The 23,509-nt window shown below is 43.5% G+C and overlaps 1 protein-coding gene across 6 annotated transcripts; it reads right to left on the bottom strand.

The window, feature by feature from the left end:
• Positions 1–1,233: 1,233 nt before the first annotated feature.
• Positions 1,234–20,127, bottom strand: phrf1 (PHD and ring finger domains 1). Of its 6 annotated transcripts, none has more exons than XM_029696649.1 (19): positions 20,026–20,127; positions 18,866–18,986; positions 18,622–18,744; positions 18,285–18,481; positions 17,919–18,002; positions 17,498–17,631; positions 17,198–17,289; positions 16,883–17,049; positions 16,277–16,412; positions 16,065–16,189; positions 15,765–15,958; positions 15,416–15,544; positions 15,175–15,320; positions 9,706–11,434; positions 8,264–9,576; positions 7,876–7,952; positions 5,267–5,434; positions 4,725–4,853; positions 1,234–3,651 (listed from the first exon to the last, which is right to left on the bottom strand). In XM_029696649.1, exons 2-19 carry the CDS (start codon positions 18,951–18,953, stop codon positions 3,487–3,489), a joined length of 5,196 nt encoding a protein of 1,731 aa, XP_029552509.1. In that variant the 5' UTR covers positions 18,954–18,986; positions 20,026–20,127; the 3' UTR covers positions 1,234–3,486. The 6 variants fall into 6 exon arrangements, with proteins under 6 accessions (XP_029552509.1, XP_029552508.1, XP_029552512.1 ...); XM_029696648.1 differs by having other exon boundaries at positions 18,866–18,990; positions 20,026–20,109; XM_029696652.1 differs by having other exon boundaries at positions 8,264–9,570; positions 18,866–18,990; positions 20,026–20,109.
• Between the last annotated feature and the right edge of the window lie 3,382 nt (positions 20,128–23,509).

Here is a 23,509-nt window from a genome sequence, read left to right as displayed (position 1 = left end):
ATAGGAGCAGGCAGAATATGACAGGGTGGCTTGGGGACAGCCAGGTAGTCCTGAGGCTCCTAGACAGTGGTTACTTTGTCTAAAACAAACGGTATCATGTTCACCAGTGCTGTTGCAAACATGATGCAGGTCAATTTGGTTCCTTTAGCTTAAAAAAAAAATAATAATGCAGAAAATGAACCAATTGCTTTCATCTAGGAATGATTTCCACTTCTAGTAGTACTAGTCAGTTTTATGAAGTGATCATGCTTAACATTAACACTGTAAGGGGGGGGGGGTTTGGATAAAGATACTTAGGCCACTGAGTTTGGTAGGGTTGACTTTGTAGCCTTGAATAAACAAAGCTTTCAAATATATTTAATTATTTTAGATGCTTTGGGGTTTATCTTAAATGTATTTCAATGGTGAGAAATGAATACCAATAGAATTTCTATTTTTTTTATTAAATACATTGTCCCAGATATGTACAGTTGAGTGGGACCTCCAGGCCCAGTGCGACAGTCAAGGCAGCAGTAATGGCTCAGAGCAAACCATTACTCAGAGAAACCTACAGCAGACTGGGTGAAAATTAGGCATGGTTTCCACCTTCATTCCAGTCAATTCAGGCTTTAAAATGAATTGCTATGGAGAAGTGTAATGGCTGCTTTTAAAGCTAGAATGCACAGTTGGAAAAAAAAGGGGACACCCCACCTCTAAGTAAAAAGCTGAAGGATGGGCCTGGAGAAATGTAACCTCAAATCCATAGACGTGGAGAGCTATGGCTGCTTGGACTGACCATCCATGATATCAAAAGTATAGTTTTAACCATGTTTTGAGGCTATACAGTGTTTGCTTATATTGGAGTAAAACAGTCATATCTTGGGTTCTGATGGGGTACAACAGTTGAACTAAGCTCATAAGGCATTTATAAGTTATATTCAAGAATCAATGGGTATATATATTATATATTAATTTATAAGTCCAAAAATTGATGTAGCAACTGAGGATTCTAGCTTTAACATTTGACGGGAATTGAACTGAAATTAATATAACCCCCACCCTTGGTGAAATATCCAGCCTTATAATCATTTCATCACAGTTTGAGATGAACTACTTCTGTAAAGATTAGTAATATCCTGTTAAATATTATGTTAGTGGGTTCCTTTCCAAAATGTTACCCATTCAGTCAAAATATATCTTCACCCCAACCTTAAATTTTGCATGTTAGTAAAACATGAACACCACAAAAAAAAGTAAACTGGGACAAAAATGTATTTTATTTTACTTAGTTATCATTTTGTGTTCCCTCTGAAGCACTTGCCCTATGAGATCAAGTAATGAAGGAGAAAAAACAAAATACATTTAACTCAAGCACCTCCTTTCCCCACTCCTCTCAAAAACAAAGTACGTGAACTCAATTCCAATCAAACCCTAGACACTTCCTGCAGTATCTGATCCTTTCAGATCTACTTGTACAGTATACACAATTTGGTAGTAACTCCATCTGGCCCTCTGATACACCAATCCAATCCTTTTAGGTCTACAGAAGTGCCAAGGGGATATAATCTAGGGATCGATTTGAAATGTGAATATAGGTGTAGGACAAGACAGGTAGGTGCCCAGTCCAAGGCAGGTTCACACACATCCAGAATGGGAACATGCCAATGACAAAATGGAAAAGATAGGGGGATATACTTTAACGCACCTTTCTACAAATAAACTTTTAGAAGAGATCTAGAGGAGTCTTTGAAAATAAGTAGAGAAGGCCAACCGTTTTCAGGTACAGTTGTAAGAAGTATTCATTAGCAGGAAGGAAGTGAACCACTTCCACCAATGAGAAACAGTTATTACGGATGGCATGAATTGAATACCGTATGACTAGGGTCAGGGATTTCTCCCACCGACGACACCTGACTAGGAAATCCTTTGGCCCCTTGTTAAGAGTGTTTGTCAGGTCATGTCGTTATCAAAAACATCCTGGCCTTGACTAGGATTATGGACTATTACTTGATTACCAATTTCCAAGTTCGCAACTACAAGTGTGCCAATATTTGCAAGGACTAAAACAACTCGTTTGTTTGTGATAAAGAACAAACTCTGTCCGACCAGTGTCAAGAATAAGGGTTATTGCACATTATTCAAACTGGAAAATAAGCTTTTGGAATTAAACAGTCTTCCAGAAGAAATGTGAGCAACCAGTTGAGTTCATAACCAAGTGTGAATGTGTAAAGAAATGGGAAAAACATTGATTAGGCTGCAAGACAGGCATGATATGCTTTGTCTTATGACTTGTTAGCCTGTTACAAATATACAACAGGACTAGCCAATTGATTCTAGACGATTGTTAAACTAAGAGAAAACATAGGTGAAGGTGCAGTATTCACAAAACGTATATAAACTCCAGTGTCTGCTGGTTTTCACTAATCATTGGCAAATGACTGGTCAATTGATAAATTAAAGCTGATGATTGCAGTCACCTCACCTGGTTTCCTGTCTTAATCAAAACCTAATGAAAAGGTAGGATTAAAACCAGTAGACACTTTGGGCCTAGTCCAAACTTGAGAAAATTCACACAACTCAAACTTTCTCAACAAACATGCATTGATTATCAATGGGAATTTTTTTGAGGAAGTCTGAATTGTGTGCCCTCATCTCAAGTTAGTATTCTGCCAATAGAGACCAAAGGAGCGTTGACAATCTGAGCACCACTGAAGAGGACAGCCACTATGTGCAGAGCCACATACTGTATGGTCAACCAGCACTCCATCGGATCCACAGTTCCATAGCACAGAGACATTCACAAAAACAACAAACTTCATCCAGAACCATTCACAATATACATTTGTGAATTCCCGGTAGGCAGCTAACAACTGGAAGGGTGTACATAATGATCATTCAAAATCAATATTTACACCAAATCTAAAACCTGAAATAATCTTTTCTCCTTTTCAAAACAAATTGCATACTGGTGTTTTTCTGCATTGTGGCATTCTTTTAAAAAATACCCCTCTACTGCCCAAAAGATACAAAATAAAAAGCCACCACTGCTTCTATTCAGACATTTTGCCAGTAGAAATAGCTGCTTCACATTATCCCTTAGCCTCTTGACTGAAAGGCTATCTGACTGAGAGCTGTCTCTTTAAGACAGAATCTCTGTGCTAGCCTCGTACAGAGTAGACCAAGCTAGACCAACAAAGTACATCTACATGGTCTGGCCCCGGGTGAACCTGGAAACAAATTCAATTCAAAACAGATGCTTGGCAGTCAGTGGTAATCAAAGTGCCAGACAACACTGCGTGCAGTAAAAGTTACTTGCACATCTTTCAACGAAACGGCTCTTCCATGATTTTGTGAAACTGTGAATTACTATGGACAGAACATAACTTTATCGCACCAAAAAACTATGAAAGAAAAATCTAATTTGGAGGCACTCTTGCTCTAAGCCCTTGCTTGAGTCCCCTAAAAACACGTGACATGATCAGATAACAGAAATGATTGTGGATGATTTCACGGGGTCTCTGGATCGTTTGTTCTATCAGTTTCTGCCTCCTCCGTCTTCCCTCCATCCTCTCCTTTCCTGTGTTTCCTGTCATGTTTGTATTTGTCCACATAGGCTTTGACCAGGTTGGCCACTTTCACTGGGTTGATCTCTCCACTCTTACTGTGGCAGACCTGGAATCACAATGGATCATATACAAGTTAGAGAAGCAATTTACAAACAGTCAAATTATTTTATTTTTAATCCACAGTGAAACACAAGGGCTGCATTCCAAACACTTAAAAGACACACCCTATCCCCTCAGCCCTCAAATTAAGTGGACACTTCTGATGACGTATCATGACGTCTGACGTGTTTACACTTGCAGGGCGAGGAGGTAGGAAGGAATGATTTTTAAAAGGACCACCCTTGCCCGGAAATTCGTCACTTGTTCATCCCTCGATGATTGTGTTTTCAGCCACCGGTAGCTTGTGGGTGCTTTATATGCGCTACAGTCAATTATGATTGCATGTCTACTTATATTAACTATATAATTATTAATATATGCCTACTGTATGATAGCTAGCAAATGAATTAGCTAACTAACGTTAGCCTGCCTAGCTGGAACTTCTGAAGAAAAATGTTTTATTTCTACAATTTCCAAAAGCTAACCAAACAAAAATATAATTACTTTTACTAGACGCGTTTGTGCCGTCATGTGCATTAGTAGCCCAATTTCTAACCTTTTTACATCCGTTTTTACTTACACTTGTATGTTGACTTCTCCATATTGACGTTGAGGTTTTAAGTTTTGGCTGACTTTTCTTAGCAGATGTACAATCATCGCGAATTGAATTATGGGGCATTTCAGGCCCCTAAGTGAACATAATTGTACACTCACAAACTCGATAAAAAACGAGGGCTGAGGGGCTTACGTTCCAATCTTCCCAAGGGCATAAGGCGAGGGTAAGTGGATGACGGTGTGTCTTTTATGAGTTTGAAGCACAGCCACAGGCTGTCTTTCGTCATGTACTGCAAGAATTAGTGGAAGACTTAGTCGATTCTTGTAAATCTAAACTCTCATATTACACAGGTTGGGACAAGCCCCTACATCAACCAATGAAAGACACCTGATCTAAAGATTTACTCCCATGATAAACACCTTTGGTTTCATTATTTTGTGCATGTTCTCCAGTTCCTGTAAAAATTCATTTTAATTCGGAATTTCAAACCACATGACACATTTTGAGCCAATTATCAGGTCTACCTTCTGGACAGCCTTGCGTACGATTTCCTTGTACTCGTCCTTCGTGATGTCTTTCTTCTGGTAGAAGGGCTTGATTGCCAGTTTCACCTCCTTTATGGCTCTCTCCTGCATGTGAAGCTTCTTTATGTACTGAGGATAGACACCGGTGATTAGTCAACATACACTACTACACTATGAAGGGGACTTGTCATTTGTTGGCAAGAAGTATACAATGACATATATACAGTGCATTCAGAAAGTATTCAGACCCCTTGACTTTTTACAAATTTTGTTACGTTACAGCCTTATTCTAAAATTGATTAAATCGTTTTTTTTCTTCATCAATCTACACACAATACCCCATAATGACAAAGTGAAAAACAATGGACATTGCTGAGGGGAAAAAACAATTTAATCAATTTTAGAATAAGGCTGTAACATAACAAAATGTGGAAAATGTAAATGGGTCTGAATACTTTCTGAATGCACTGTATACACATAGATATCACACAAGTGTGCATTGATACATTTGAAGACCATCATTGTCTTTCTCTCAGACTCACATTATCGTTTCTGGAAGCATCATCCTCTCCTAGGGCTTCATTGGGTTCCCCCTGCACAAGTTTGGAGAGCCCTACTTGTGGTAGGCTGTTGGAGCTGGAGGGCGCACTGGCCCTCTTGGTGCTCTGAACCTTGGGGTCAGTGAGTGACGTAGCACCCAAGGCGGCCTCCTATGGGTGGGAAGGTTTACTGACTATGGGGTGAATCCCAATTTGAGATGTGTGTGCAAGTTAGATGTTCACATAAATAGTGCATTTATGTTAATGGAAGAATTACACAAAGATTTTAGGTATTGGTAAATTACAGTACAATACTAACATTTTTATTTTAACTATTGTATTTCATGTTCTTAAATCACAACAGCAATATTACCTAACTAATAAAATAAACATTGGCATAAATCTCAACCATTAATTGTCTCATCGAGACCTAGCAGGAAATATGTTATTGTGCTATGGTATTCCCAGCACATTAAGGCCTCTAACGTGTAACATTCCCCGTTCTACACTTTCTATTTCCCAAGTAAGGCTTCTACTTTCATTTCACTGAAACGCTGCTTTATCAGTTTCAGTTTCTGTCACATGATCTCTCTATAGACCCATGTGATCGGCAATGGCTTTACTCTGACAGCCACAACAACTGTTCTCCGAGTAAAACACAAAGACAGACTGCCACCCTGTGGCCTTTCAGGAGAGATGCATGTTAATTACAGGAACATTTGCGCTGAATGTTTTGGAGCACTAAATCCCAGATATCTATAAAGATCAACAGTACTACTTTATATTATTAATATGACTGGCCGGCAGTATGATGCTGTGACTAGGTGCCATTTCATAGTGAATTCCATACTGATTTATCGTAACCAAAGTTCCCTCTAAACTAGACCCGAGACGGTTACGCGGCTCCCCCAGACTAGCGCACACGGAGAGAAGCACGATATTGAACTTCACTCAACTTTCTAGAGTTTCCCTTTACTGTTGAAATTGTGATCGAGTCAACGTAGAATTAGCCACTTTCAATGCAACATATCGAAACAAAACGATCTATGCAAGAGATGTTGCTGTTCGCACAACGCTTCGGAGTAGGTTTCTATTGCGCACCACTCAGCCTATTCTCTACAGTCTACACAGACCAGTGTGGCATTACCAATCAGAGTTGCAGTAGGCCTATATACAAATAGGCATTGCCATATATTGAGCTGTGCCATTTACTTTGTACTGGACTGTTTTTACAGCTGTAGTCTTGAGTAGATGCGTTTGTTTTGAGATCAAAGCAAGAGCTGCATGAAGCCACATGTGCACATTTTGTTCATATCCTTTACCAGTTAGTGAGTTATTAGCCCAGTTATATATAATTTGTAGTCAACAATAGAGGAGTGATTGCTTTCTACAAGAACACTAAACGTGTACATTTCTAGACCACATTGAAAAGCGAGAGCTTTTTTTTGTCTTAAAGGGGCAGTGTTGTATTTTGAGACAGCCAAGTAGCCAATAGGCAGAGGGTAGCATAATGTGTCTGGTTCTCTGTAATAATGGTATGTAAATAATAATACATTTTATTTTGTAAAGTTGTTTCCTGCATCAAACAACATTTTCAGTCACCTCCTTGTCTGAAGGACAAGTGGACAAACAGGTTAGTGTTTTTTTCTAAAGTCTCATGGAATGTAGGCCTACGTTGAACTGCTACTGTAGGCTGAATGATAGAACAGCTATTTCCATGATAAAATTGGATGGATTTTGTCCATTATTTTTGATGCTAGGCCACTGGTAGACATACATTATAATCAAATACCCACAGTAGCCTACTTGACCACCATTAAAACTAACTTAAAGCGGGTACAGCCTCATTGTTCACAATAAACGCACGCTGGAAGTTGCACAGAATTTGAACTCAGCAGACCTGAAATTTGCTCAGTGTCAAACAAAAGTGAGGGGGAACATTGATCATAACTATACTGAACAAAAATATAAACGCAATGTGTAAAATTTTCTAAGAGTTAACTGAGTTACAGTTCATATAAGGAAATCAGTCAATTGAAAAATACATTAGGCCCTAATCTATGGATTTCACATGACTGAGCAGCGGTGCAGCCATGGGCCCACCCACTTGGCAGCAAGGCCCAAACACTGGGGAGCCAGGCCCAGCCAATCAGAATTTGAGACATCTGTGGCAAAACTGTGTGACAAAACAGCACATTTAAAGTGGCCTTTTATTGCCCCCAGCACAAGGTGCACTTGTGTAATGATCATGCTGTTTAATCAGCTTTTTGACATGCCACACCTTGGATGGATTATCTTAGCAAAAGAGAAATGCTCACTAACAGGGATGTAAACAAATTTGTGCACAACATTTGAGAGGAATAAGCTTTTTGTAAGTATGCCAAATTTCTGGGATTTTTAGTTCAGCACATGAAACCAACACTTTACATGTTGTGTTTATATTTCTGTTCAGTGTACATATTAGCAGGAAAGAAAGGCAGCATACAGCACAAAATAGTTAAGCACAAAATAGTTATCTAGGTAAGTAGGCAGGCCAACCTAATGCACGAATGCATCTATGTTTCTGAGAAGTAAGGAAGAGGTGTGTATGTGACGAGGTGGCTGAGCCATACCTGATTGGAAACCTGGGCGGAGGAGGCAGGTCTGCGAGCTCCCTCCTGTTTGAGCTTCAGTTTGTAGAGGGCCAGCTCTGAGACAGAGAAAACACACACGCTATGACCCTCTCTGTGTTATGTGAATTAGAGGTAGTTTCTGAACCGAGTCAAACAGCTGACTAGAAAAAGTTCTGTAATACAACACATAAGGGCTCTGATTAGGTCAATCCAGATTGTGGTAGGCTTAAATTGTATTCAAAATTAATTATGTTTCTTTGTCATATGCACAGGAACACTTGGTGTACACAGTACAATGACATGCTTACATGGAGGTTCACCTCTCAACAATGCAACAACAATAAGAAGAGAAAATGTAGAATATTTGAAAATGTACAATAATACTCACTACTGCCAGTCTTCTCTGGCTGTGGTCCATCTGGTTCCTGTAGGTTCCAGGTGACTCTCTTCACCGAGGGTTTGGCTTTAGCACCTGGCGTGACTGTCTTCACCTCTTCGTCCTCCCCTTCTCCCTCCTTCACCTCTTTAACCCCAGCCTCCCCTTTCTCTCCTCCTGGCTCTGCTTTCTCACTCTTCACATAGTCCAGAGTGTCCAGCATCATGTCCACGTCCATGTCATCAAGTTCATAGTCGGAATGCTCCTCTACCTCTTCCTTCACTGGGATGGTTTGGACAGATGGAGGGGTCTCTGTGAGGACCTTTGGTACTAGAGACAGGGATGGGCCCACCTGCTGGCCGGCTGTAGTCACTGCAGCCTGAGAAGGAGCAGGGACAGGGTTGGTGCGGAGTGTTGAGAAGCTGGGGCTGGGTTGGCCTGTGGGGGGAGCAGTGATGATGGAGGTCAGTTGTTGAGGCAGCTCAGGCCAGATGGGCTCAGTCTTGGTTTCCTTTAATACCTGGTATTTTTGTTCGGTTATGTCTGAGATGGGGAGGGCGCACGCCTCGTTTATGAGGGGGGGAGGTTTTTCCTTTTTGATCTCCTTGTGCTCCTGCAAGTCCTTGAACTCGCTGAACATTGACAGAGGTTTTTCTTCCTTGATTGGTTTACTATCCAGTGATTCTTCAAACATATCAAAGGCAGGCGGTATCTCTTTTTTGATTTCTTTGAGCAGCTTCGAGTCCTTGAGCAGTTTTGCTGAGAGAGAGGCGTGCTTCTCTGTTCTAAATTCATTGCCGTCACTCTCCTTTTTCACCTGGTAGACAGAGAGGACAGAATGAGGTTTGAGTCCTGCAGAAGAGGAAGGCATCTCTTGTTTGATCTCTCGCTCTTTTCTCTCTTCTTCAGCCTCTCTCTCCTCTTTCAGAGTAAGCACTTTCTCTTTTTTCTTCTCTTTCTGTTCTTCTAGCTCTTTGGAGGAGGTGGTTGAGAAAGACCCTGGTCTGTGTGTGCCCTGTGACGACCCCTCTTCTTTTCTCCTCTCTCTGGACCGCGACCTGGACCTCGGCCTCTTCTTGTCTTTTGACCGCACCTCAACCCTGTTCTTTGACCCAGAGGATGATGGTTGTGATTGTGAGTGGTCTTTCCTCCTCTCCCTGGACCTGGACCGTGAGCAAGACTGCCAGCGACCTCGTTTCTTGGCCTTTGATGGCCGACCCTTCTCTCTCTCACTTCCTCTGCTGTCGTTCCTCTCCCTGCTCCCCATCTTCTGCTTCCTACTCTGGGACCGCTCTCTGCTGCTGGAGCCGGACCCTGACCTCGACCTAAATCAAAATAATAATAGGAGTTATTATAATAACAGTATATACTAGAATACATTTCATAATTTATTATTAAAAGACCACAAAATCACTGCACACAGAATTGACATTATCACAGAATTACATTATTACCTGGAGCGCCTCCTGTCTTTGGAGAGCGAGCATGACCGTCTGTTCTTCTTGCGAGACCTCTCAGAGGCCTCAGAAGTGGAGCTGTCTGATGGAGAACGAAGCCTTCTCCTCTCCCTCGATTCTGAACGCCCGGACCTTCTCTCACCCCCCTCTTCTCTTCTCTTACCCTCCTCGTCTCCCCTCTTCCTCCCTTGCTGCGCCGGGGCCTTGTCTCCCCTTCTCCTGCCTGTCTCCGGGCTGTTTGAGGTGGACCGCCGTTCCGTGGAAGACCCCCCACCTTTGGATGTTTTCCTCCCATGGCCTGAGGGCCTGGAGGTTGATTTAGACCTGGACGGGGACTTGGGGGGGCTGTCCTGGGGCTCTGACTTGATCTCGGTTTTCACTATCTTGTTGCTGTGGTGGCTGGAAGCTGAGCTGGATGAGAAATGATCAGTCTTCTGGCTGTGGGGATCTCTACTCTTGCCCGTCTGCCCGTTCTCGCCCCCTTGTTCTTTCCTCTCCCTCTTCCCAGGGACATGGCTCTGGGACAGGGGTGTGCTGGTTCCAGTCATCCCAGACCTGGGTGTGTTGTGTGGGCCGTGACCAGGCTTTGCCGTGTCTGCCTCGCTCTTCACATCCAGAACTTCTCCTGAGCCCTCATCCCTCTCCAGTGACACCCTATTTTCCAGTGCCTCAGCTTTCACCTGGTAGATGGCACCTTCCTTGTGCGCCATGGATGGTATCCCCCCAGCATGGCTCTCTCCTTCACTTTCTGAGCCTGTTGGGTGGAAGGGGTCATATATATCCCCCTCCTCCTCCTCCTCCTCTTTTACCGGTGTGTGTGAGGTGGCCAGGGGCCTCTGTTTGCTGCTGCGCTCCTCTCTTCTCCTCTTTGCCGTCTCTTCTTCCGTGGACAGTGGTTCTTGACTGTTGCCGGCGGCAACCATTGCTGAGGCGTTGCTAAGCTGTCGGGCGTGCCACGCATTCCCACTGGCATTGATCCGGAAGCACACCGTGGATGCCAATATCGGGTTGGCTGGGGAATCAGAGGAAGAGGAAAAGGAGCTGGAGAAGGCAGATGAAGAGCCTGCTCGCTCTGGTCTCTGGGTCTGGCTCTCTGTCCTGCCCTGCTGCTGCTGGTCAACCCTTGGCTGCCTACCCCTGTTCCCACCCAGGCTGTTCACACAGGCCTCAGGGAAGCCATTACCATTAGCACGGCTACTACTACCCCCTCTACTGACACTGCCATTCGTTAGCACACCACTCTCCCGTTTTATCTTTGGTATCCTGGGAAGCACCGATACTGGTGCTTCCCATACTGGTTTAGGGGCAGCCTTCTTAGCCTGGGGCTGTGGTGGCACAGTCTCCCTCCCTCTTGACCGAGAGTCTGGGGTAGGAGTGGAGGTAGAGGTGGCTTCCCTCTGGGTCCCATGGGGGAGTTGTACACCAGTGGCCCCCCAGTGGCTGTGTCCAGGACTAGGGCTGGGTCTGGGAGGTGGGGAAGTCTGGCTGTGGGTGGCCGGGCAGGGGGATGAGGGGGTGAGAGGGGACGAGCAGGGCCCTGGGGAGCTGAGGGAGGGCCTGTTCAGTGGGCTACAGGAGGGTCCCACCACTAGGTCTCCGTTAGTGGGGAGAGAGAGGGAGCTGACTGCTGCTGGGTTCGGCGACATCCCTGAGTGGTTCTGGGCTACTGATTCACCAGAGCTGCTGCTCCTACTGCTGCCCAGCCTGGACAAAGACGACACACCCACTACAATACAAACACAAGACAACCATTTACTAACCCTTATTCTGCTGTTTAGCACAGAATCCAACAGACTTCAAAATCAATGATAGACAAGCAATACAACTAGGGCTGTCCCCGACTATAAAAAAATCTTGGTCGACGAGAGTCGTCCTGTTCCTTCGACCGAAATGTTTGTCAAAATGTTTAAACTTATTCCCCCCCCCCATGTGTTTGAATAAAACCAACGACATATGCACTGAGCTTGTCTGATGCTATAAGCACACTGTTTGGTTAAATAATTAAGACACACAAATGACTCAAGAAAGAGCCAAATGGACACATGGTAAAAACAAAATGACAGTGTGCCTGGCGCACATTGTCTCGCTCTCCTCCCTACTGCAGCGAAAAAGCACCACAGCATTTTAGTTTCTAACTGAAAAGTTCTGTTACCTACAGTTGAAGTCAGAAGTTTACATACACTTAGGTTGGAGTCATTAAAACTCGTTTTTCAACCACTCCACAAACTTCTTGTTAACAAACTATAGCATGACAAGTAATTTTTCCAACAATTGTTTACAGAGATTATTTCACTTAATCACAATTCCAGTGGGTCAGAAGTTTACATACACTAAGTTGACTGTGCCTTTAAACAGCTTGGAAAATTCCAGAAAATGATGTCATGGCTTTAGAAGCTTCTGATAGGCTAATTGACATAATTTGAGTCAATTGGAGGTGTACCTGTGGATGTATTTCAAGGCCTACCTTCAAACTCAGTGCCTCTTTGCTTGACATCATGGGAAAACCAAAATAAATCAGCCAAGACCTCAGGAAAAAAAAAATGTAGACCTCCACAAGTCTGTTTCATCCTTGGGAGCTATTTCCAAATGCCTGAAGGTACCACGTTCATCTGTGCAAACAATAGTACGCAAGTATAAACACCATGGGACCACGCAGCCGTCATACCGCTCAGGAAGGAGACGCGTTCTGTCTCCTAGAGATGAAGGTACTTTGGTGCGAAAAGTGCAAATCAATCCCAGAACAGCAGCAAAGGACCTTGTGAAGATGCTGGAGGAAACAGGTACAAAAGTATCTATATCCACAGTAAAACAAGTCCTATATCGACATAACCTGAAAGGCCGCTCAGCAAGGATGAAGCTCCAAAACCGCAATAAAAAAGCCAGACTACGGTTTGCAACTACACATGGGGACAAAGATCTTACTTTTGGAGAAATGTCCTCTGGTCTAATGAAACAAAAATAGAACTGTTTGGCCATAATGACCATTGTTATGTTTGGAGGAAAAAAGGTGAGGCTTGAAAGCCGAAGAACAACATCCCAACCGTGAAGCACGGGGGTGGCAGCATCATGTTGTGGGGGTGCTTTGCTGCAGGAGGAACTGGTGCACTTCACAAAATAGATGGCATCATGAGGCAGGAAAATTATGTGGATATACTGAAGCAACATCTCAAGGCATCAGTCAGGAAGTTAAAGCTTGGTCGCAAACGGGTCTTTCAAATGAACAATGAGCCCAAGCATACTTCCAAAGTTGTGGCAAAATGGCTTAAGGACAACAAAGTCAAGGTTTTGGAGTGGCCATCACAAAGCCCTGACCTCAATCCAATAGAACAATTTTGGGCAGAACTGAAAAAGCCTGTGTGAGCAAGGAGGCCTACAAGCCTGACTCAGTTACACCAGCTCTGTCAGGAGGAATGGGCCAAAATTCACCCAACTTATTGTGGGAGGCTTGTGGAAGGCTACCTGAAACGTTTGACCCAAGTTAAACATGTTAAAGGCAATGCTACAAAGTACTAATTGAGTGCATGTAAACTTCTGACCCACTGGGAATGTGATGAAAGAAATAAAAGCTGAAGTAAATCATTCTCTCTACTATTATTCTGACATTTCACATTCTTAAAATAAAGTGGTGATCCTAACTGACCTAAGACAGGGAATTCTTACTAGGATTAAATGTCAATAATTGTGAAAAACTGAGTTTAAATGTATTTGGCTAAGGTGTATGTACACTTCCGACTGTATACATACAAAAAATATATGGGGGATTGGAAATGATGCAGACAATTACATTGATGGAAGCAACAATCTATCCTCAATATTAAAGTTGATCCACCCCCTAAAAAAAAAAAACCTCAGCAACGAAGTGGTAGGCCACACAAGCTCGCAGAACAGGACCACGAGTGCTGAAGCACCTAAACATCGTCTGTCCTCGGTTGCAACACTCACTACCGAGTTCCAAAATGCCACTGGAAGCAACGTCAGCACAAGAACTGTTCGTCGGGAGGTTTATAAAATGGGTTTCCATGGCCGAGCAGCCGCACACAAGCCTAAGATCACCATGCGCAATGCCTAGTGTCGGCTAGAGTGGTGTAAAGCTTGCCGCCATTGGACTCTGGAGCAGTGGAAACGCATTCTTTGGAGTGATGAATGCTTCACCATCTGGCAATCCAACGGACGAATCTGGGTTTGGTGGATGCTAAGAGAACGCTACCTGCCCCAATGCATAGTCATAACTGTAAAGTTTGGTAGAGGAGGAATAATGGTCTGGGGCTGTTTTTCATGGTTCGGGCTAGGCCCCTTAGTTCCAGTGAAGGGAAATCTTAACGCTACAATGACATACTCAACAATTCTATACTTCCAACTTTGTGGCAACATTTTGGGGAAGGCCCTTTTTCTGTTTCAGCATGACAATGTTACCGTGCACAAAGTAAGGCTCATACAGAAAGGGTTTGTGAGATTGGTGTGGAAGAACTTGACTGGCCTGCACAGAGCCCTGACCTAAACCCCATCGAACACCTTTGGGATGAATTGGAACGCCGACTGCTAGCCAGGCCTAATCGCCCAACATCCTTGCCCGACCTCACTAATGCTCGTGGCTGAATGGAATCAAGTCCCTGCAGCAATGTTCCAACATCTAGTGGAAAGCCTTCCCAGAAGAGTGAAGGCTGTTATAGCAGCAAAGGGGGGACCAACTCCATATTAATGCCCATGATTTTGGAATGAGATGTTTGATGAGCAGGTGTCGACATACTTTTTGGTCATGTAGTGTATACATGGATGATTTATAAAGCCAGGCACATTTAACTGCTAGGCTATTGATTATACACCTAATTAAGTTGGGGTTTGTCCTCTCCTCAATTTGCTTAGACAATTAGGCTAAGCCCTATTCGCAATGGGACTAGTATTACTAGAGAAAGTTGGTTGTCATTATTACCCCAGAATGTTCATTATTCCAGAGGACAATTCAGATCGGATTAGTTTTTTCTAAACTGCCCCATGTAATTATTTTTTCCAATAGAATTACAATTATGACGGAAGGCTGGAGGTTTTTTTCTAGGCGTGAATATATTTCAACAAGTCGAGACGATAACAGGGCTACAATGATAACTCGAGCTTGGTCCCCAAGTTTCTAAACCATACCAAACCATCTGTGGTATAGTGTTGCCATAATATTTTAATTGAGGAAGTGTGATTAGTCCACTGAGACAGGCACGAATCAGAGTGGTGTCTTGTACACCATGAAAAAATATATTTAAAAAGTTGCGACTGCTCGACTAAAGAAATCTTGATCGACCAACAGCCTATCGACCAAACAATCTACCAGTCAACTAAATGAGGTCAGCCCTAAATAAGACGTTCACTAGTTCTTGAATAGCCAGGTATTAGATACGGAAAACAAAAATATTAGCAGAAAGAAAGAGAAAGGACAAGAGATTGAACTAAAGAAAGGAAGAAATTCTAGCAGCCCACCTGGTTTGGTAGCCTTGAGGGATCCGTCTCTGTTGATGACCACGTCTGAGCTGTCCATCAGCAGCATGCTCTGTCCTGATAGGATGCTGCCCAGAAGGTCAGGCACTGGGGCCAACGCCGCCACCTGGGGCAGGCTTGGGCCCCGCCTACAACACCATGGCAACCACAGGTCACACATGTACCATATTGAAGGATGTGAGCTACGTAACAACATAACGTGGGAGGAGATGAGAAGGGGTACCTGGAGATGCCAGCAGTGATTGGTCGGGCTACAGGCTGGTGCGAGCGGAGGGCAGAGCGAGATAAGCCATGCCTCTTAGCCTCCAGCAGTGATGTCATGGCCGAGGCATGCTCTTCCTCCTCTTCATTCCTGGGGTGGGATCAACAACAAATCAACATTCAGAACAGGGTTGGGGTGCATTCCACAATTGCTTGTTATTTTCCGAGTTTCTTTTTCTATTCATGGTTTTGTTAAAAAATATTGTTGTCTATATGTTCAGTGTTGTTCTGGCATTAGCTGGAGATTTCCACTTTCTGGTTGAATAAAGTACTATGTTATCTTATGGTTGTGAGTTCTGTCTGAGACAGACCTGTCAGTGAAGGGGTCCAGGTCAAAGGGGTCTCCATAGACAGAGAGCGAAGCAGCTCCTATGTCAGCTCTCATACTGCCCAGAGTGGTTTCTGTAGGCCGGTACACAGAGGGAAGGGACGAGCCCCATTTGGGCTTCCCTATCCCCAGGTTATGGGCTATACGACCACGAGATGTAGGCTTCTTCTTCACCACCTAGAAACACACGCAAATACACATAGCCAGATTGAACATGAGCACTCCTATCATTCTGTTGTAGGAATTATACTTTTCCTGCTATACGTGTTAAAAATTGTCACACCATTTTTCTTCTGGACTTGGTCCTCCTCACTCTCCGTTTCCTCCTCTTCACCCCAGTGCCTGCAGCTTTCCCCTTCTCACCCATGGCAGATGATGACCTCTTACTCTTGCCTTTCCTGCGCTTTACTGTGGGCACAGAGCAAATGCATCTCTTTTAACAACCCAGATATGCTGTGTGTCTGTGTGTGCGCGCGCATATGTGAGTGCGTTCACCTGTCCTGCGTCGTCGGCTGGATGGAGCACGGGGTGTGAGGTCCCGTATGTACACGGCTGTGTTGAGTCCTGCCACTACTGCGTTGATAGTGTCATCCAGCCAGGTGGACTGTGGCATCAGAAAACTGGGGGTAATCTGAGACCAGAGGTACACTGCATCACTCTACTGATTCTCGGTTGTCTATAGACAGGTTTTACTTGACATGAACTTCACAGCCGTCTGATGAGAGGCAGCCTGCAGCGTCACTCTGAAAAGCCACCTCTCTCTGACTCTCTATTCTATTCCTGCATGTCAAATGTTACTTTGTGCAAGTAGCGCATTGAAACGAGACAAAATAACAGTCATTCATCAAATGTTATGTAATGTTATGTAATACAATACTACATAGAAATACCCACCGTACACGTTTCAACCCATGAGGGAAAACTTCATTTTTCATTCTGTATGTACATTATCATGCTGCTCAATAAACAATCTTTGCTTACAGCGTTCATATCAATACTGCATATCGGTACTACAGAGTAAGGGCTGCTGACACTAGTGGTGAGTAGCGGAGTGAGGGAGAACAAAGAAGCCAGTAGGAAGCAACACGCCTCATGCCAAACCTGTGCAGTGCGTGCCTGGGTGATGCGGTGGCGGTTGACACTGGCGCGGACCCTCTCGCTTTGCTGGGTGCGGGCGATGGCTCGGGTGGGGCCCGTTGCGCGGGGGCGACTGGTTGTGGGACGGGCGCTGCTCAGACTCTCCACGTCGCTCTGCTCCTCTGAACCCCCTGAGGAGCAGAAACATTGATGAGCTCTGGGATCTTGGTAAAAGGACTTACCTGTACTGTACAATACCTGTACTACTGCTTTATACAAAGAGTATTGTCCACTTTTTTTCCTCAGAGGAAGACGTAATGACTCAATAGTACTGATTACTTGAATGGCGGTTGTTGGCTTGACACTCTGGGCAGAACCATTCTTCCACAGGAACAGCGTCTAGCGGGGGGGTCAGGCACTCCATGTGGTACCTTCCATGGAGCACAGACATAATAGGTTAGAGATTAGGGGTTAACATGGATATGATCAGATCATCATAAAAAAAACAGGGGGAAAAGGCAAAAGGGTTCATTTTAAATGACCAGATGGATGTATTCTGATTTGCCGATGTCATACAATCAGGAATTCATCATGAAAAATCCAAGAAAGATCAGGTGGTGTGTGTAGCTTGTGTCTCACCCTGCATCACAGCCGTCACAGAGCAGCAGTCGGTCTTCACGGTCGCTCCCCCCACACACCTCACAGCTGGTTTGTTCCAGCTCCAGGTCTATCACCTCCTCCTGGCCCTCCTTCACTGGCTTCTGCACTGTGATCTGCACTCAACCATCACAATATGCACATAGAGCAATGAGAGGAAAGTGACTGTCTGCAGCTCCCATGCATGATCCATATTTGGATACACAATGTTTGGACCATAATGTTCTTTGCCACAAAATAAATCAAACACCATTCATGAGGAATACACATGCCATCTGTAGTAGCTACTTCTCTACCTCTCAAAGACATCCCCACCCCAACACATTCATAACATGAAATCATGATCAAAGGCAAATATAAGACTTATATTCAACTACAGAAAGTCTGAACTTTTTTAACTCACCATTTTCTGCACTTTCCCACCATAACATTTTCTCAGGTAGATGTTATTGAAGACTATTCTGTCCACAGGACAGGAGTTTGCATTCTGAGGGAAGAACAAAAGCACGCTTGGAAGCACAACAGTTGGACACACTTTAACATATCATGACTGTCTGTCTTAACAAAACCTCAGTTTATAGGACTGAAAGTGAAAGCTGAGGTGTGGTGACTTGTCCATAGTTTCAGTGATGCTCATCAGTTTGACAGGTTAGTGTCTTCTAGTTCTTCCAACAATATCATAATTTTGAGTATGTACGAAGACTGAAGTGGGTAAAAGGCTTTGACCCCTTGACCCGTTTTCTTGCCCCCTCTGATGTCACCCACCAACCTTGGACCACTCAAGGATGCAGTCGAGGCAGAAGTAGTGTTTGCAGCTCTCTGGTGTGGCTACAGGCTGGCTGTGGAAAGAATTGAGGCAGATGGGACATTTCTCGGTGTCCTCGTCTGAGCTCAGACCTGCCAAGTCAGCAGACACTCCCCCCACCGCACCCTCCACCTCCTTCACAGCATCCTCCTCTTCTTCATCTGAGGAACAAGTATGTTGTATGGTCAGAGGTTATGAAACTCAAGTGGTAGGTCTATACCTTGGATACTAAAAGTGTATCATGAACCATTACCGATTCTTTCCTATGAGTTTAGTGGCCTACATCTCCATAACCTCTCACCATCACTATCCTCCTCCTCTTCTCCCTCATCTTCCTCTCCATCGAGGTGTTCTTCCTCCTCCTCCTCACCACTGTCAGAAGCTACCTCCTCAGATTCCTCCCCACCATCATCTGAATCTTCATCTGGATGTTGACAAAGTAAAGTGGATGTACAGCCTTACAAAGTTAGCTCTCGTATTCTTTCCAATAGTACTAAGATTCGCTCATTAGGCTATTCATAAAATGTGGGGATATGAGCCCATACCTGAGATTGCCCACAATGCTGGCCTTTTCCCTTTTCCGTGGGTGGCATTCCGGTTGATCAGCTCATCCTGGCTGTCCTCTTCGTCCATGGCTGAACATCAGAGGGCCTCCAGCACCAATCTCTAGCTAAATCAGAAAGGCTCTGCTTAAGTGAGACTTATGAATTGCCAGTAGCTGGAAAATACATTACATTTAAATGAGTGCCACAGCTCTTCACCTGGTCCACCCGCAAACAAAGCTTTCCTGTGTACTCAGTATTGACACCTGCTACAAACAAGGACGCTTGTAGAAATATCAGATTAGCACTTCATTAAATAGCGGTATGTGAAGGAGGTATATAAAAACCAGCTAGCATGTCACAAGTCAAGTGCCACTTGAAGTGGACAGCTAGTTAGTCCATTGACAAGAGATTTAACACAAAGGTTAAAGTCTTCCAGCCATAAATAACAAGCACAGACTGACAAACGAGGTAAAAATGTATACCAAGTTCTCTTTTTCAAGATTATAGTAGCTGTTTAGCTTAGCTAGCTAACAACTGTTGCTGCTTCAGTTTCCCCAACAACAAACACGCTGCGCGACTGTGGTTGTGCGCTACTGTGCATACATGCTGGCTAAAAGAGTTGCCTGTTGTTACTAGTAAACTTAAATACGCTTCGTTACCTAGCTACTTACCTTCTTGCAAATAAAACGTGTAAGTTATGGAATATTCTTAGCTAGATATGCAACACTAGCTAGCAATGCATGTTAGCTAGATATCTGCATTGTTTTGGAGAATAGCCTGCTAACATTAGCTTGCTAGCTAGCTAATGTTACCATTATTAGCTTGAGTCTAAATATAACTTGCAAGCTCGTTATCTTCGGTGCATGTGACATTCATATACCATAATGTTGATACATTAACAATTTCTCATTATTCAGGCATACGTTAATGTATACTTGGGGCGGCAGATAGCCTAGTGGTTAGAGCGTTGGGCCAGTAACTGAAAGGTTGCTAGATCGAATCCCCGAGCAGACAAGGTAAAAATCTGTCGTTCTGCAACTGAACAAGGCAGTTAACCCACTGTTCCTAAGCCGTCATTGTAAATAAGATTTTGTTCTTAACCAGTTAAATAAAATAAAAAATAAAAATAATTTGAACATGCAAAGTGTGTTTACACCTACCCTAAACAGTGTTTGGCGTAATTTCTCAGTCCACGATTTTTGTTGAGTGACATCGCCGGCTGGAGTGACGGAAATGGCCGAACGCACTCTTCTTCTTTTTGGGATTGGGTTGGCGGATCGCATACACCACCACCTACTGTACTGGAGTGTGAAGCCAATCACAGCCTACCTACATTAAATTCTCTTCATTATTTCTGTTCCTCTAAGTGAAATAGAGCCCTAGACAACACTTCCCTCCTCTTTCCTCCCCTCACTACACCACCCCTTTCACATAATCTCTCCCTATCACACAGTTCACAAAATGTCAACACATGCTCCATGACAAACACTCATCACACAGACCTGTTTCATGTCTCCCTACCATCCAGAACGTGGCATTCAAACCTGTGTGCCCAAACCCTAGTCTATTCCACACAACGTCCTCACTGCTACATCACACACTTCTTCCTTTACTGACTGGTGCCTCCTTTGACTACTAGCATCCCACTTTGCCAAAGATCGAGCCCTTTTGCCCGGCTCTAGGACTTGAGTTCCCTGCTTACCAGGGGGACCTGAATATCTACCCCCTCTCTCCTCACATAACTCTTAGCCACCACATCGGCCTTCTCATTACCCTCCACACCCAGCCAAATGCACTCAAATCGCTCTTGTACCTGAAAATGTATCCATTCAATAACTAAATGTATGCCATTTGATACACATATTTACGAAGTATACTCTCATGTAGTGTGTTATTTTGGCTATAGGGGGCGATGTAGAGTGGCAGACCAATCTAGGTTGGATAGGTGAAAGCATCTTCGTCAGATAACGCAGGTTTGGTTGAAACAATTTTATACAAATGTCCATTTCTTCCAAGCCTAGATGAAGAAGATTATGAAGTAGATCAGGCCAATTGGATTTAGGATTCACCCCTAGGTTTTTCCCCAGTCTTTTGACAATTTCAAACTACAGTGACTAAGCTCACCGACATAGCACACACCCCTGCAGCCACCGCAAGGGAATGTCATAAACCATTTTATTTTAATGACAGGAAATTAGCTTTAAACTGATTTTTTTTCTCACAACCTCATGGCAAAATGTGTAGAATAGCAGGAGATTAGCTATAAAACTGCAATTTTTTCTCTGCCGCATAGAAAAAAATGCTTTATAAAAAACATTTAGTTGGGGGGGCGTCTTGCTCGTACCTTCCGGGGCCCGGCGAAACTGCGCTATGCCACTGCCTATGATAACCATTATGCTGCCTATTAGGCTAGATGGTTTATAGGTTACCCATGCAAAGCCATCCAATCGTAAAACTTTACTGTAGGCTGTGTGTAGCCGGACTGATCATAAGACTAATAATGGGCATACCGGTTGCCTACATACTATGTGGCTCTGCCGCTCTCTGCTGGTTGATGTAAAAATGACGTATTACCTGAACGGGCCTGTTACATAATAAGCTAAAGCGTAAGACATTCCTGCTTAATTGTTGCTTTGTATCGTGTAATAATTTGTCCCTGTATCCGATTGTATCCAATCAAGTAAATGGTATGGTCTGGCATTTTCGACTTCAAACAGGTCACTTGGTAATGTTATTGAACCTGCGCGTTCAAATTTTGAACAATTTTACGCATAGCCCACCGTTGCTCAAGGCAAACTAGGCAAATAGCCTAGTTTTGCCGAGTTTGCCTTTAGAGACGGTGAGCTATGCGTAAAATTGTTCAAAATTTGAACTTTTGACCGCGACGGATTGGCTGGTGTCAAACAATCATTTTTCTCGCCTCGATGTATATAAAAACATATTTAAATAGTGTCTGAAGCTTTATTGATACTGGCGCGCAGGTTCAATAACATGACCATTTTTTATATTTGATGGGGACAATTGGGGACAATTATATGGTTGAATGAATAATGAAAGTAGTGTCACGATTAAGAGAAAATTGTGTGAATGATATTCAGATGAACCCGCCTGAGTTGCCTCTCACCACCCCACTGACCAGACCACTGTGATCTGGTCGGACCAAACAGTGCAGTAGTTAGAGGAAATGTGGGAATATTCAAGATAGAAATATGTGTAAAATTATTATGATTATGAAGATAATTGTCAGCAGGGGAGGGGAGTACTAAGAAAACGGTAATATAATATATTTATCAGCAAAATGTGAGTATCAATCTGTTTACAACGTGTATTAAATAATGGTATTAAATGGTATTAAACATGGTATTAAATAATGGTATTGAGTGTCGGGCAATTGTATCTGACATAGCACTTTGCGTCCTGCAGGGGATCTAAATAATTTAAGATGCTCCGTAACGCGCCTTGAATACTTCATGATTGCATTACCACATTAGTCTAGAATAGATCATACAGTCTGTGCCATTCGCGCTCTCTCGTTCTGGCTTCCACTACTGTAATGCAGCAGCATCCTTGGTACGTGCACAACCACACTCTCCTCATGGCAACACCGAACACAAGCGAACAGAGTTCAACCACTTTCAGTAGTAGAACGGGTAGAGCGCTCTTTCTCAAAACGGCTTAAATACACCTCCCTTGACTCAAGTGACCAATGTTGCATCACAGTTCGCCCGATTTTTTCACTGGGGGAATCTAGTCGTGAAAGCCTTTCTGATTAATGTTGCCGATTGCAGGAAATGTATGCCGTGAAAATGGTTCATTCCTAATGTAAGACGTGCAGAAATGAACGCGCCGCAACCCAACTATAACTCAGGGAAATCCACCAAACTCATTGGTGGTGTTAAGCACACCCCTTGGAGCTGTAATTCGATGGTTGTCTATTGGACGGCCTGTACAGTAGGAATATGACTGCCCACTGGCTTTACGAGACGTCAGTATCTGTATGATTTGCATATGCAGTTCAGGTTGCAGATGCAGGGGAGTGGGCATGGTTGGGGTAGCGCAAGTGGACTGAACTTCTGCGTTTGTCTAGCCCACACTGCTATTCTTTAAATGCACCTAACTTTAATGAAATATTGTACCTTCTTTTTCAGAAAACAGTTACATTGTTTGCATGCATTAAAGTGTAGCATTCATCAGAGCTATTGGAGTTATTTTCTCTTACAAATGACCTGTTCAAAAATAAAACTTGGGAGATTGGTGAGTAGGCTATACTGTATATTTTTATCTGGTGTAATTTTGTATTCTGTTCAAAATTAGAATATTTTCCAAATGTTTTTGAAATAGCTAGATACAATGTTTCACAGGGTGTATGATGTGTTATAGGCCTATGTTGTAGAATGAATCACTAGTCTTGATCATATTTGTAATTTTGACTGATAAGATTAAAAGAGAACCATGCTAAATATTTTACAACCGAAATGTATCCAGAATTCAGATGAAAATGCCAAAGATTAGCCTGCCAAACCAACTGAGATTGCCATATAGTTTTAAATCCAAAAGTTATTTTCAGCATTTGGATTCACACTATTTAGGCAACTGCTTTGCCAAATTCCTAAGGACACAATTAAGTTTATATCCGCATGCCAT

Source organism: Salmo trutta, chromosome 17, assembly GCF_901001165.1.
Source record: "Salmo trutta chromosome 17, fSalTru1.1, whole genome shotgun sequence".
Taxonomy (NCBI): domain Eukaryota; kingdom Metazoa; phylum Chordata; class Actinopteri; order Salmoniformes; family Salmonidae; genus Salmo; species Salmo trutta.
The sequence above is the reverse complement of the archived record's forward strand: the minus strand, read 5'-3'. Positions and strand labels throughout refer to the sequence as shown.